General features: G+C 35.4%; 1 protein-coding gene across 4 annotated transcripts in view; it reads left to right on the top strand.

The window, feature by feature from the left end:
* The window catches only part of LOC124362319 (farnesol dehydrogenase-like), a 33,643-nt gene extending 18,836 nt beyond the window's left edge, over nt 1-14,807 (top strand). For 3 of the 4 annotated variants that reach the window (XM_046816724.1, XM_046816723.1, XM_046816726.1), the window contains exons 7-8: nt 8,029-8,107; nt 14,445-14,807. In XM_046816724.1, the coding sequence (XP_046672680.1) occupies nt 8,029-8,107; nt 14,445-14,452 (87 nt within the window). In that variant the 3' untranslated portion in view covers nt 14,453-14,807. The remainder of the gene's footprint in view (nt 1-8,028; nt 8,108-14,444) is intronic. The other variant, XM_046816727.1, reaches the window with a different exon arrangement.
* Nucleotides 14,808-15,046: the final 239 nt, after the last annotated feature.

A 15,046-nucleotide genomic window follows, 5' to 3' on the forward strand; every position in this document is an offset into this window, starting at 1 on the left:
GACAATCCATGTTGGCAGTTGTTGATTAAATTTAGCTTCTTGAGGTGTGTCATAAGTCTGATGAGGACAACTTTTTCAATAATTTTTGAAAATGTTGAGATCAGAGAGATAGGACGATAATTTTCCACATCATTTGTAGATCCTTTTTTGTGCTTCGGGTATACTTTTGATAACTTTAGTGCAGAGGGAAACTGGCCTAGGCTGAATGATTTGTTTATTATACTTACAAGAGGTGGACTCATTTCTTTTCTGCAGTATTTGACAAGCTTAGATGAGTATTCATCCATTCCACTTGACTGTTTTGATTTAAGGGAGTTTATAATACCCCTGACTTCGTCATTGTTTGTTGGTGAAAGAATTAAGGACTCTTGGCAGATTATTTCTGTTAGAAGGTCAGGTGCATTTGTGTCATGGTACCCTATGGCCTTTCTATTCTTTTTCAGCGTCAGCTCGGCTACATTAGTAAAATAAGTATTAAAATGTTCAGCTATTTCCTGAGGGCTATCAGTCTCTCTGTTATTAATTTTAATATGCATTTGTGGATATTTTACTTGGGTTTTCCTGTTTTTCATTGTTTATAAGGCTCCATAGGGCTTAATTCTTGTTATCAGCTGATTTGATGTAGTTTGCATTTGTGTTTTGGTTTAATTGTCTGCGTTTCTTGTTGTAATCTTTCTTCCTTTCTACCATGATCTTGTTGTCTTGCACATTTCCTGTTGTTTCATATTTATGTAGAGCCTTTAGAAAGTCAGATTTTAAATTTTCTGCTTCATTGTCATAGGGGAAGGTTCTCTTTTTTCTTTTCCTAATACATTTCTTTTGGGGACAGGCAATGTCAAGAGACGCTTGTAGGATCCCTTGAAAGATATTGTATGCTGCATCTGAGTCATTAGCGAGATGAATTGGGTCCTAATTTTTATTGTAAAGGATAGATGTAAGAGTATCAAGGTTCCATTGACTGAAACATCTTTTGTAAGCATTCTCTGACGAAGTTTTCAATTCATAGCTGTGAATCCTGCAAATTTGAGCAGTGTGGTCAGAACTAAAATAGCTTACGAATAGGCTTATAATCAAACATAAATAGGTCAAAAATTAATTAAATGTTTTTAAATTGAATAAAATTAAAGTACTTGTTAACCCTAGAAAGCTAACGTGTCGTATATCTTACGACTTGAGTTTTGAAGTTTTCATGGAACACCCCCTTGCGCTGGGCAAGTGGACTCCGGCCACCTGCGTTTGTAAATATGTCCAAGAGGGGGGGGAGCTTGCCGCTAGTCACTTTTCAGCCGTCAAAGTGGGTTTATTAGACAGAGGTTCGTAAGAAATAAGATACATTAGCTTTTACGCTTGGATTTTTGGAATTTTATAAAAGCAGCTGCGCGTCTTTTTTCTTCTTTTCTTGTGTTTAATTGTTGCAAAAGTAGTGATTCTCTATACGTGAAATGGAACGAAGTAAATTGACCGAGACAACAAATTTTAAAGTATTTGAATGATGACGAATGTTTGACTACAAGTGACGTTTCGGAAAGTGAGAAAGATGAAGTTGATGAAGTGGAATTCCAAATTGACAGCGATGACACAGATGCTGATCCATCCTTTTCCCCTGCAAAGAAAACTTTACAAGATGACTCCAGTTCAGATGAACTACCTCCACCCCCCAAGAGGAAAAAGAAAACTGCACCAGCCGTTGAAAACCCAACTTCAATACCACTACCAGAAACCACGGCCTCTCTACCTTTACATCCCGTAGATGAAGTGGCTACAACTACATCAATACAACCAGGTACGAGTGCCTCCTTATCTTGCCAGCCAGGGCCTATCATAGATGCTGCACCGACCCAGAGCTCTACAGCTCAAACATCTGATCCTCACATAATTTTATGTGATAAAGTGAGCCTTAGGGGTAAAAATGGACATCGCTGGACTAATAAGCCTACACTGGTGACTGGTAGAAATGTTTCTGCTGCACAAAATACAGGGTGTATATTATGTCTGGAAACACCCAAATATATCCTTTAATAATTTAAATATAAATTTGAAACCTCTTACAATCGTGATAGAGATTGGGCATCTACTTTTTGGAACAATGTTTTGTTATGTCACACCAACGGGGGACGTCCTGCCGAGGGTATCGTGAATATTCTTAATGAAAGCCTATACCTTGTGATACATAATTTTAAAGGTAATAGCTTACTGAATTGAATGCCACAAACCGCATCTCAAAGGAATTATTCTATCAGAAAATAGAGCATTTTTAGTATTGAAAATTTACTGATGTTCAACAATGTAATTTTAACATGGTTCTTGCCACAAAATGTGTTACACTAATTTTTTAGCATTTTTTTAAATGTTCAATTAAATAAAACAAAAATTTCATTTTAAGCTGGTTCTATTAGCACAAATTTGCCAGTTTTTATTACAGTACAATTATGGAAATACTTATGTTATTGATTTCTTATTACAAATAAAAAATAGTGTATGCTGTTAGAAAAGTCTTACAACAAACGTTTTACCTGCATTTGGTGTCAAAGCAATTGTTCGAACTGTGTTCCTTCTACGGTTTGACAATGAGCCAATCTTGTGTAAAATGATTCGACAGAGTTGCCTAACATTTCTTCAGTTATCAAAGCAATCTCCTCTATAATCCTGTTTCTTAGGTCTTCCAAATTATGAGGCTTTCTTCTATAAACATTGGATTTTAAATGACCCCATAGGAAATAATCGATTGGTGACAAATCCGGAGATCTTGGAGGCCATTCGATTTCTCCTCTTCGGCCAATCCATTTATGAGGAAACCTTAAATCCAAATACTCTCTTACCTGTCTCCCATAATGGGGTGGAGCACCATCCTGCTGAAACCATACATTATCAAAGTATTCTCCTGATGCAATTTGAATAGCTGGGATTATTTCATTTTGGAGCATATTGTAGTAAAGTTCGGCATTTAAATTTCCATTGATGAAAAAGGGTCCAACAATTTTGTTACCTAAAATTCCACACCATACGTTCAGTTTTTGTGGTTGCTGTGAATGGGACTCAGTAATCCAATGTGGGTTTTCACTAGCCCAGTAACGGCAATTGTGCCTGTTAACATTGCCATTTAGGAAAAAAGTTGCCTCATCAGAAAATAGTATGTTGGTCAGAAAATCTCAATTGTCATCACATTTGCGCATCACAAGTTCACAAAACTCAACTCTTCTGTCGTAATCATCCTCACTTAACTGTTGGACTAAATGAACTTTAAATGGTTTGTATTTATTAATTTTCAAAATCTTACTCACAGACATAGGGTGCATATCATGTTGCTGTGCAGCTTTTCTGAGCGATGTATGTGGGTCTTCAATAAATGTTTGCAAAACATCTAGTGCATGTTCTTCATCTGTTGCAGATTGTATCCTACCCGACTTTGGCCGATTACGTACACTCCCTGTCATTTCAAAACGCTCAATAGTTTTTGATATTGTTGAAACACTTATGGGATTCCTTTCTGGGAAAGTGTCATTAAACAAATTACAAACTTCCCGATAAGATCTTTGACGATCGCCATATCCTCGCATCATCAACAGAGTAATTCGTTCTCTTTCAGACAATTCCATTAAAATGCCAAATAAAAACTGAACTACTGTAATTAGATAACTTGTTGACAGCAATGCTTCAGAGACACTGAATAACTCGACAGGAATGATATGACCTTTGTCCATTTGTAATTCCCAAGCTTAGACCTGTCTAGTGAAAGCTCCATGCTCAACAAACTGAAACCTGTAGACCAGATGATTAATAACACAATAATGTTTCTCATAGGCTAGTGACCTTTGTCTCTTTAAACCTTCCTGCTGACTGGAAAACACCAAGTACAGATTCATAACTAATCAGAGAAAGTGACTCATAAGTTTTATTCATTGTAATAAAAACTGGTAAATTTGTACTAATGAAACCAGCTTAAAAATAAATTGTTTATTTTATTTTAATTGAACATTTAAAAAATGCTAAAAAATTAGTGTAACACATTTTGTGGCAAGAACCATGTTAAAATTACATTGTTGAACATCAGTAAATTTTCAATACTAAAAATGCTCTATTTTCTGATAGAATAATTCCTTTGAGATGCGGTTTGTGGCATTCAATTCAGTAAGCTATTACCTTTAAAATTATGTATCACAAGGTATAGGCTTTCATTAAGAATATTCACGATACCCTCGGCAGGACGTCCCCCGTTGGTGTGACATAACAAAACATTGTTCCAAAAAGTAGATGCCCAATCTCTATCACGATTGTAAGAGGTTTCAAATTTATATTTAAATTATTAAAGGATATATTTGGGTGTTTCCAGACATAATATACACCCTGTATAATTCACATACGATACTGCCAATACCGCTAATAAAATCAAACCAAGTGAGACATTTAACATTTTCTTTACTCAAGAGATGAAAGATACCATTATTTTGCATACCAACTCAAAAATTGGGGAAAAAAGTGCCAACTATAGGAGATAAACTACTACAGTTGCTCAGCTATCCAACATAGAACTTGATGCTTTTCTAGGATTAGTGATACTTTCAGCAGCTAAAAAAGACAACCATTTACCTTCTTATGAACTGTTTAATCCTGAATTTAGTGGTCAACTATATAATGCTACTATGTCTTGTGAACGTTTTGATTTCTTGCTGGATTGTTTGCGTTTCGATGCCAGTGAAAGTAGAGCCGAAAAAAAAGGTATATAAGAGAAATCTGGGATATGTTTATTCAAACATGTCGCTTCGTACAAGCCAGGGTCCTTTTTGACAATCGATGAGCAGCTACTTGCATTTAGAAGAAACTGTTTATTTAGAATGTACATTCCTTGGAAGCCCGATAAATACGGAATCAAACTGGTTTTAATGTGTGACAATACAACAAAGTTCATGGTTGATGCCATTCCATACTCAGGAAGAACATTAAATACAGAACGCATGCCCCATGGCGAATTATTTGTGAAAAAGCTGTCTACTACTTGTCATGGTTCCAACAGAAATATAAACATTGACAACTGGTTCACATCAGTATCTCTAGCAACTTCCTTATTGGAAGAACCATATAAATTGAACATAGTCTGTACTCTTAAAAAAAACAAAAGAGAAATCCCTCCAGAAATGTTGTGCACGAAAAATAGGAAAGTTGGGACCAGTATGTTTTGTTTCGATGGAATGAAAATAATGGTTTCATACAGTCAAGAATTCCAAAAATGTGTTGCTTCTATTGTCTTGTCATGAAAAGCTATTGATAAGGACTCAAAAAAACCTCTAATCATTGAGACATAGAACGCAACCAAAGGTGCAGTTGATACTTTGGATAAAATGTGCTATCAAATGACGTGCAGCCGAAAGAGGCGGTGGCCATTATGTGTATTTTTTGCATGATAAATATCATGCTAGTAAATTCCTATGTTATTTACACTAGTAACATGGTGAAAATGGGTCTGAAACCGCTTTCAAGGAGAAAATTTGCAGTGCAAATCCAATATGACCTCATCACACCATGGCTTCAGCACCGTATGAACTACCCAAACTTGCCAAGAAAACTCCGTGAATCAATTGCTGAAATAATTAAGGCACCTCTTCAAACAAACAAAGTTAATGTCCCTCAGCACCAACGTCGAACAATTTGTGGAATATGTCCATCAGCAAAACGGAGGATGACGTCAATCTTTTGCTGCCGATGTGCCAAGCCAATCTGTGCTGAGCATCGTGGAAGATGCTGTGTCCATTGTACAGATGATATTTAACCATAGACTTAGTTTTAAAAAGGTTTATTAATCTGTATTATAAGTGTTTATATGCAATTAAATGGCATTTTTGTAAAATAAAATGCATTGGTACATTTTTTGAATCCTGTTGTAATTTTTACGATACGTTAGCTTTAACGTAACTTTTTGAACACGTTAGCTCTCTAGGGTTAAATAAATTTACAATAGAAAGTCATCACAATGAATTAAATCTGCCATTATTTGTGCCACTACAGCTCGGGAGAAACTGTGCTCTTAGGTTGGTTGTCCCCCATTGCTAGTGGAACACAAAATAAGGAATGGGAAGTATCCGTGATTTATAAAATAGGGTTGTTGGAGAAGGATGATGAAACGGATGACAGGAGTGAGACTAATATGTTTAATGGTCCCTATAGTAATAAAAGAAGTAGGGATGAAGGTCTCATCGAATTTATGAGAACTATAATGAATAGCTTAGATCGTTAAATGGATGAAAATAGTGAGAAAATATATGAAATTAAAAAAGACAAATCATAAATTGGATAAAAATAAACTAAATAAAAAAATGAACAAGATTAATAAAGAAATTAAATAAATGAAAAAAAATTTAACAAGGTTTTAAAGAAGGACTTAAAATAATTAAATGAATAGAATGAATGAGGACCTAAAAATGGAATGTAGAAAGCAATGAACAATTGAGACAGAATATAAATCAAATAAGAGAGGAGTGGTACATTAAGATAAAGTTGAAAAGGAAATAAAAGAGGACTTGAACAAAGGTTTAGATAATCTTAGTGAGGACTTAAAAGATTTTGGAGGAACGAGTGAAAGCTGGGTTAGCTGAACAGGTAGAAACAAATAAAATGAAGACAAATGTCAGATTAGGGATAAAATCACAACAGAAATTAGGAAAATAAAAATAAAAGGGAGGAGGACATGATAGAAATAGAGAAAACATTTCTTCAGGTTGGAAATGGTCAAAAGATATTAAACCACAGGTTGGAAAAACTGAATAAGAAAATTAAAGAAAGGATTAAATTAAATACAGGATAAATATAGGATTAAATACTCTGGTATTATACATGGATGCAGCTTGCCCTAAAAAGAAAACCAGAAATAGAGGAATCCAAATTTCAACTATAAAGACCGTGAAGCTCTTAAACTGAAAGAAACTTATCTTTAATGCCTTAAAAAGTACCAGACCACAGGAAGTGACCTGCATAAAACCGACACAGCCCTTGCTAAGAAAAACTATGATCTTAGACTGAATATGCTAAAACGCCAGGCATCATCCTACTGTATGAACAAAGCTGAGAATAAATCAAAAGCAACCTGGCAAATATTAAACAGTGAAATGTAGAGTACAGATCAAGGCAAATAACAGCTGAAAATGAAGATAAATGGAGAGGAAACAACTAATCCAAATGAAATCGCTGAAAAGTTCAATGAATTCATCACCCAAGTTGCACAGCAAATGGTTGCCACTAATAGCACAAAAAAGGAAGACAACTCACACCCCATGTAGCAAATTGCAGGCTCACTCAACTTCACAACACCACTACAGAAGAAGTACAAGCTATGATTAAAAACATGAAATCCAAAACCTCAGCAGGGCTTGATGACGTATCATCAAAGTTACTTAAACATTGCAGTGAAGCCCTTACACCCCCCCTGGTCAGCATCATAAATAAGTCACTTTCATTGGGACTGTTTCCATACACCTTGAAAATTGTAAAAATATATCCTAAGCATAAAAGTAACTGCCAAAGGGCACCTAGCAACTAAATAGACCTATTTCACTAATCTCCACTTTCCCCAAAGTAATAGAAAAAGTCGTACTTAAGAGACTGATGGACTACCTCAAACAACAAGACTTGCTAACTAATAATCAACATGGGTTTGTGAAAGGCACATCCACAACAACTGCAATTGCTGAGCTAGCAGAATTCATTTGCGATCAGCTGGAAGCGGGAAAGTTTGTAACTGGCATAATGCTTGACTTCAGCAAAGCCTTTGATTGTCTGGGGCACAACCTTATCCTACAAAAGCTTCAAAGCCTGGGTATTCTGACTCTGCTTACAGGTGGTTTAAAAGCTATTTGGAAGAACGCACCTAAGTGATGGAGATATCATAACAAAGGAACAATACAAAACAATAGATCCGAACTGTTACCTGTAAGCCGAGGAGTGCCACAAGGATCAGTCTTAGGCCTTGTACTGTTTATTTTATTTACTAATGACATCTTCTAAATACCTACTGCCAGTGCTTAATTTCTAAAATTTTAGGTGTGGGAACTCTTAAAGCGGGAAGCTCAGACCGGTGGGTATGGAATACACCCCAGGAAGGAGGGGGGCCCTCACCCAGGTAAACTTTTGAAAATTATAACTGTAAACCTTTGTTTTTAGGCCACCCAGACATAATAATACATTCATTTTTATAAAATACCAAGTGATATTTTAATGCTGTTTATTTTCTTTAAGGTGCTTGATTAGGATGTAAGAAAATAAAAACATGAATTTAAATTATTGAGTTTACTCTCTACTCTACTCTACTCTACTCCATTAACACCTTGTTGCCTACTTTAAATTTCCCAGAAATATTTGGTTTGATCTCATTGACCATTTTGTTTGAATCAATGAAGCTCGCCAATATTAATTTTTTAATGAATGGTAAAATAAAAACAAATTGAGCCTTATTCACAGTTTTATTTATACACATTACAGTAGTAATAATAATACATATTAATATGTAAATGGATGTTTGTTAATATAACAGCTTTTTTACAAATTTGCATATTTTACAAAAAAATTGCATACCTTATGGGTACAAAACAATATTAATACATTCAAAATAAACCAACTTCTTGGAAAGGAAAAGGAAGCGTTTAATTACACACAAAATAAATGACACACAGAGTGGAGTAACACGGTTTCATTTTTTAAAATTTAGTGTAGTTTTAAAAAGTTAAGGTTTATTATTTTATTTGCTTATTAGTTATTATAACAAATATGTACGGATTTGTAGTATAATATTGTAAGGCAATGCCAAGACTGTTGGTAAACTTAGTTTTAGTTGTTTGTTAATATTTTAAAGTGAAAACTACAAAAGAAACAAAACAACAATACACAAAACTAACTGTAAGTACAAAAAAGAACTCAGAAACTTGAGTTCAGAACACAACTATAAGTTAGGCATAGGCTAGTTATTTTAATGAAAACTTAATTTTCTGAAATTCTAAAAGATATTTAAAAAACAGATTTAGGAAAAAAGTTCCCACAATGCAATGCTGTCTTCATGGTAAGTTTTCTGCCCTCGTTGTTTTGACTTGGTGTCAAGTGCAGAATGGTGTCCCTTCGCCAGCCAGGTTTTGACGTGTCGCTCGGGATTGTATCTAGCCACAGGAGGTCCTAGGAGCCTGATCCGCAATAAATCGCAAACAGTGCTAATGTAGAGTGAAGATCTAAGAGGAGACATAATTAGATTCATTGCAGAAAACCCACGTTCACATTCAGCACTAGACACTGCAATACTATTTATGATGGAAATCAGTTTCTTAAACGACGGCGGTTGCTCTAGAATAGTAGGTTTCTCTCCACTTAACATAGGCTTCAGTCCCTGCTTGAAGTGTCTGAAGTCTCTAATTATATCCTGAGAGCTGCTAATCTTAAATCTATCGCAGATTCGCTGGATCTCACATTCTCCGTAGGTGATGGATAAGTCTTTTGGCCAATACATGGGGTGGATCACTTTGATGTCATTCATGATTTTGATGTAGTGTTCAGCCGCATTTGAAGATGATGATAGCAACCTTGAAGTCAAGTTGTTAGCGAGGCTCCGATAGAACTGTTTTTCTGGAATACTGGGTATCTTGGATCTTACACAAAGTTTAACATCTTGAAACATCAAATCGTCAATAGCAATTTTAGCTTACACTGAACGTCTACCCATGTTTTCAACTCGGTTTTCAAACACTTTGATTAACAGTGTTACATCACTGTGGGCTTGGATAAGGTTGAGGCTTGATTTTTGAAGCTGTAAGGACAAATCCGATAACTCTTCTAGAGCATCGAACATCAATGCCAGGTTGTGTACAAAAGTTGTAGAAGATAATGTACTACAAAGCCCTTTGTAAGTTGAACGTTGCTTCGAGTCCCTTTGTTTGTCTTCAGATGCTTCAATGAAATGATTGTACAAAGCTTTAAAATCTGTCCAAACTGCTTTCACCGCCATTAAGCTGGAGGCTACCCAACGAGTATCTAAAACACGGCCGATTTTCAACATTTGCTCCTCTAGTCCTTTAGCAACTTCTGCCAACTCCCTGCTGTTTTTCGGTGAAAACTAAACATGTTTCTAATTTTATCCATGAATATCTTAAAATGATTGATTCCAGCTACTTCTTCTATGGAATCGTGCACGGCAAGCTCTAAACGATGGTTCAAACAATGCCAAATGAACAAGTTGGGGAACGTTTCAGTAAGCTGTATAGCAAGGCCAGATTTCTTGCCTAGTAGCACTGAAGCACCATCACAAGTTAGAGCAATCATATGGTCTTTCATGAACTCAAAGCTTAGACCTAATGCTTGTAACTGATTTAAAAGTTCTTGTAATATACCAGCTGATGTTGTGCTATTTAGCTCAAAAAGTGTTAAGAACACTGTCATAGGGTTTTGCATTCCCTTTAGAACAGTTCTGATATAAACCACCAAAGCATTTTTGTTTGAAACTGAAGTGGCTTCATCCAAAAGCAGGGAAAATTTAGAGTCTGACTTGATTAGGCCATTTATCAAGTCTGATTTCATTTCATCAGAAATATGATGAATTATATTGGAGCAAGCAACATTTGAATGTAGGATTCGCCCCATATCTAAGCCATTCATTATTTGAAGATCAATTTCAGTTTCAAACTCAAAAAATGGCCTATTTAGTTTAGCTTGCTTATAAGCCGTGCGGAAAATGCGCTCAGTTACAATCTGCTGCTCTTTATGCATAGAAGCAACAGCTTTTTTCATTGTATCTTTCTTAGCTTCAATGAGTATTTTTTCAGCTAAAGAATGAGCTCGAGACCCACGGTGTAAAAATATCTTTTTCCTAAGAGAGGATTGCTGGTCTTTTTTATTGTTTCCATAAGCGGTAACAGTTCCTAAAACCCACTCTTCGCTAATCTTTAGGCCCTTCGTTTTCTCTGCACCTAGAGTACTCACACTACGGCAAACGTTGCAACCTAGTTCTCTGTTCACAATTAACCATGGATTTTTAGCTTTAAATTCAACAATTTGTTCTTCAGACCAACAAACTGGCTGTTCACCCCTATTAACAAAATCATTATTTTCATTACTAACCTTAGCTTCGTCTGCATCAGATCCCAAACCCACCAACCTGGATACTATTTTGACCGACGAGGAAGTCGAAGGGGAATGGTAATCGCAATTATCCTCATTGATCCCGATTGCGTCTTCTTTTTTATCTTGATCAACAATTGAAGTTGTAGTCAATGCTTCCGAACTGCAGTTCTCATTATTCGCATAACCTTTTTGTTTCTTAGGGTTAGGTTTAAAGAAATCAACAATTTTTCTGGTAGTCATAGTCAATTAGGAAACTATTTAGCTGCACCAGCACTAATAAGCATAAACACGAACACAATCAACGACCTGCACCTCAAAAACGAACTTAAGCGTTATGGGATGCGATGCAACTTGTAACTTAAACGCGAAACACTCCAAGGTCAAGTCAACTAGTCAACACACTTGTGATCACTGGGGCGGTGGCGCGGTGAAGGAATGGAGGGGGAAAGGAAGGGGGTGGGGTGGGTATTGCTTTGTTATTGAGAGGCGCAGCCGCGCATGCGCGAACTAGGATGACTCGCCCGTCACCTTCCTCCTGCCTGATTCCGTGCAAGACTCATCACAGCACAGCTCACAACTGCTTGTACGGGCGCTTACTATCTGCTTACGAGTCACTCGCAAACAAAGCATAGCATAATATTGATCCTACCTACAATTTTTTTTAACTAAAACTTGTACTCGTAGTTTTTAAAAGCATTCCCTTGCGTTCCGGCACTCTTGGGAGGTAAGGGAACGCCGTTCCCTTGCGTTCCCACTGAAATTAACCACTGCCTACTGCTCTACCTTAATGTATACTGACTCTTCTGCTCACTGGGAACTCTACAGAAGAACTAGCAATTGATTCGTATACAGCACTAAATATGGCTTACCAGTACTCCAACAACGTAGTAGTCAATATGACCAAGACCAAACAACTGGCATTTGGTAAAAGAAGAGATGAAATTGCAGCTCTTCTAAAAGGTGACATGCAACCCAAGGCAAAATTTCTTGCCAAAGGACAGCTGTCATGAAGGTTTCAAGGATCTTCGCATCTTGACAGTTGTGGCCCTCTACATCCAAGAAGTGATTATGTTTGCCGACATGAATGAACTCCCTCGGGGAACAGATGTACACCAGTACAACACTCGACATGCTGACAACTTCATCCTACCAGCACACCATCTTTCACTGTATGGGAGGAAGTCATCATACATGGGACGCAAGCTTTACAACCTGCTGCCAATCGAGATAAAGACTCAGAAGGTGAAAAACCTGATGATGGCACTGAACAGATGGCTGGTGACCAGGCCGTACTAAACACTGGAAGAATATCTACATGAAAGATGATCATCTTATAGACATCAAGACTGCTCAACTCTAACTTATATTCTGTAAATGTGTAACTTAAACATTGTGTATTTTGACGCCAATACATTTCTCTACGAAAATTGTAAATAAAGAAATTTTGACTTTGACTTTGGATTGACAATCTGAATAGCAAAGTAGAAGAGGATTGGGAGAATAGGTCAACGACAGGCAATAGCCTACAAGAGATAGAGGATGCAGGTAATAATTTTGAATAATCTTTAAATTAAAAAATGTACGAAAATCTTTAAAAATAAGCAAACAAGCAAACAGAATTAGAGAATATGAGGAGAAATCAAAACATGTCAGGGTTCAGACAAAATCAACTGGCCAATACAGAAACATTTTTAATTGGAATTTCATCCAACATAAAACAATGTACCCCCATGGAGGTTTTAGAGGCATGAAAAAAATACATTGAGAGAAACAAAGAAGGATGGGATTTTTAAATATTGATAATTTTAAAATGTATGAAAAATAGTTGGCAGATGGGCAAGGCAACATATAAATAATTGGAAAATTTTTGAGCAGTTTTATAGATGCTTCAAGAGTAATATAGGTTGATAGCTGAGTAGAAGAAATTTGAGAAGGAACTAATGGGAAAAGGAACGTATGGGCATGGGACTGACAATTTAGTGACCTATATTTTGGAATGTTGCAACAGAAGTCAGTATCTAGAAACCAGGGTCGATATGGGAATGTTCTTGACATATTTAAGTAGGCATGTTTCTAGGACAATAAGTAGTGCTATTGCTGAAGCATAAAATGTAGAAAGATCCAAAGATGTTGAAAACTTATTAAATCAGCTAAATATATTAAATGATGATACTATTAGGAATTATAATGAGGGACCATTTAAGACAAGAAATTTTACAACCTTAAATATAAATGTAAACCAATACTTGAACTTAAGCAATTTGTTAGACTAGTCCCACAACGTGTTAGACTCAGTATCAATAGATTTTATACGTCCACTACCTAGAGGAAGAGGGAATGTTCAATATATATTAGCAATGGTTGATGTCTTTTTAAAATTTGTAAAGCTATATGCCATTAAGGAACCCAACAGTAGAACTACATCAAATAAAATAAAAGAATATATATATATATCCCAGATAGGAATAATGAAAACAATAGACAACGATAATGGTCAATATAAGTGGTTTGGACCAATTTCACAGATGTATGATGTACTGGATTAAAATGCCATTAGGGTAGGAAAAAACCCTCTTAACAAATGTAATAAAAAAATAACCGATTTGAAACAATCTTCCAGAATCAATCTTAAAATTGTTACTTTTGGGTCTGCAAATTATGATGCAAACATGTAGTCTACCTGTAGATTTCAAAAAATTGCAACAAATAGAAACCTTGCCAACTAGACACTTAGTTTTAGCATTTCTCACAGATACATTTCATCAATTTTTTCAAGATCAGTTACTATTAATTTACTGTCATTGGGACATTCACAACAAAGTTTTATCAGAGATGTTTGGCCTGTCTAAGAATAAGAATGCAGGCATTTTTACAATGAGCTACTGACAATGGGATCATGACTCACACTAACCGAAGTATGACATGAAAAACCAAAAGTGTGGCTTCAGAGAGGAGTGAGATGCAAGATAATAGACAGTCAATAGTCAACTGACACACCAATAACACTGGTACTTGGTCTGGATGAAACTTCTTGAAAGTGATCATTAAACTTGGAATGCTTAAAAATCTAATTTTCATAACACATCAAAGTCAAAAAGAGAATATTACTAATGCATAATCAATTATCGTTTACCATATGTTTTTATTAGTGAGCTCAATAGAAATTTCCTGTTTTTGAAATTTCAAAGTCACTACAAGGATGATGCAGTAGCCTATTTTTATATATAAATTTATTAAAGACAGGAAAGATCTCTCCTTTATGTATTAACAGAAATTAATATAATGCTGTTTGGTTTTCAGAATCTGCAAAGAGTACTCCAAAACATTGATGTGGATAGTTATTATCTTATTTGTTTCAGGTCAATGAATTAACCATACGCCCAGTTGGAGATGGAATCTAATGTGGGTCTGCCTTCTGTATAACTTTACTTCCATTTTTCAACATTTACTGTACAAGTTTATAACAGTGGATTGTTAAATTCTGTGATACCAACTATGGATACTCTCACTGATTCTCAAATTAAATACAAAATCAATGTTAGCTAAACGTATTTCAAACATTTTATTCCAATCTATATTTAATGTTTAGTTAACCGCACCCTTCCTTGCATATACAAATATTGTCATCTATATTAATATTAGTAATATTTCCTTTTATGAACTTGTTAATAATTCTCAATGCAATTTTTTATGTATGCTAATATATTATTTTTGGGTGTTGGTTTTTTTGTAAAATATCCATTCCAACAGTCTGACAACTAAGTTTAGTTCTAGATAATTAAGAGAGATATGTTAAAAATCGTTATTATTTGTTTAAAAAAATATTTCCAATTTTCATTCATCAATAAGTTTGTTGGTTGATAAAAATGTTGTAGCAATATTATTGTACTAGTTTTTTTTTTTAAGAACTGAAATCACCTTTACTGAAATTGATGAAATTTTGTTTGTATAACAATTAATT

Source organism: Homalodisca vitripennis, chromosome 5 (genome assembly GCF_021130785.1).
Source record: "Homalodisca vitripennis isolate AUS2020 chromosome 5, UT_GWSS_2.1, whole genome shotgun sequence".
Lineage (NCBI taxonomy): Eukaryota > Metazoa > Arthropoda > Insecta > Hemiptera > Cicadellidae > Homalodisca > Homalodisca vitripennis.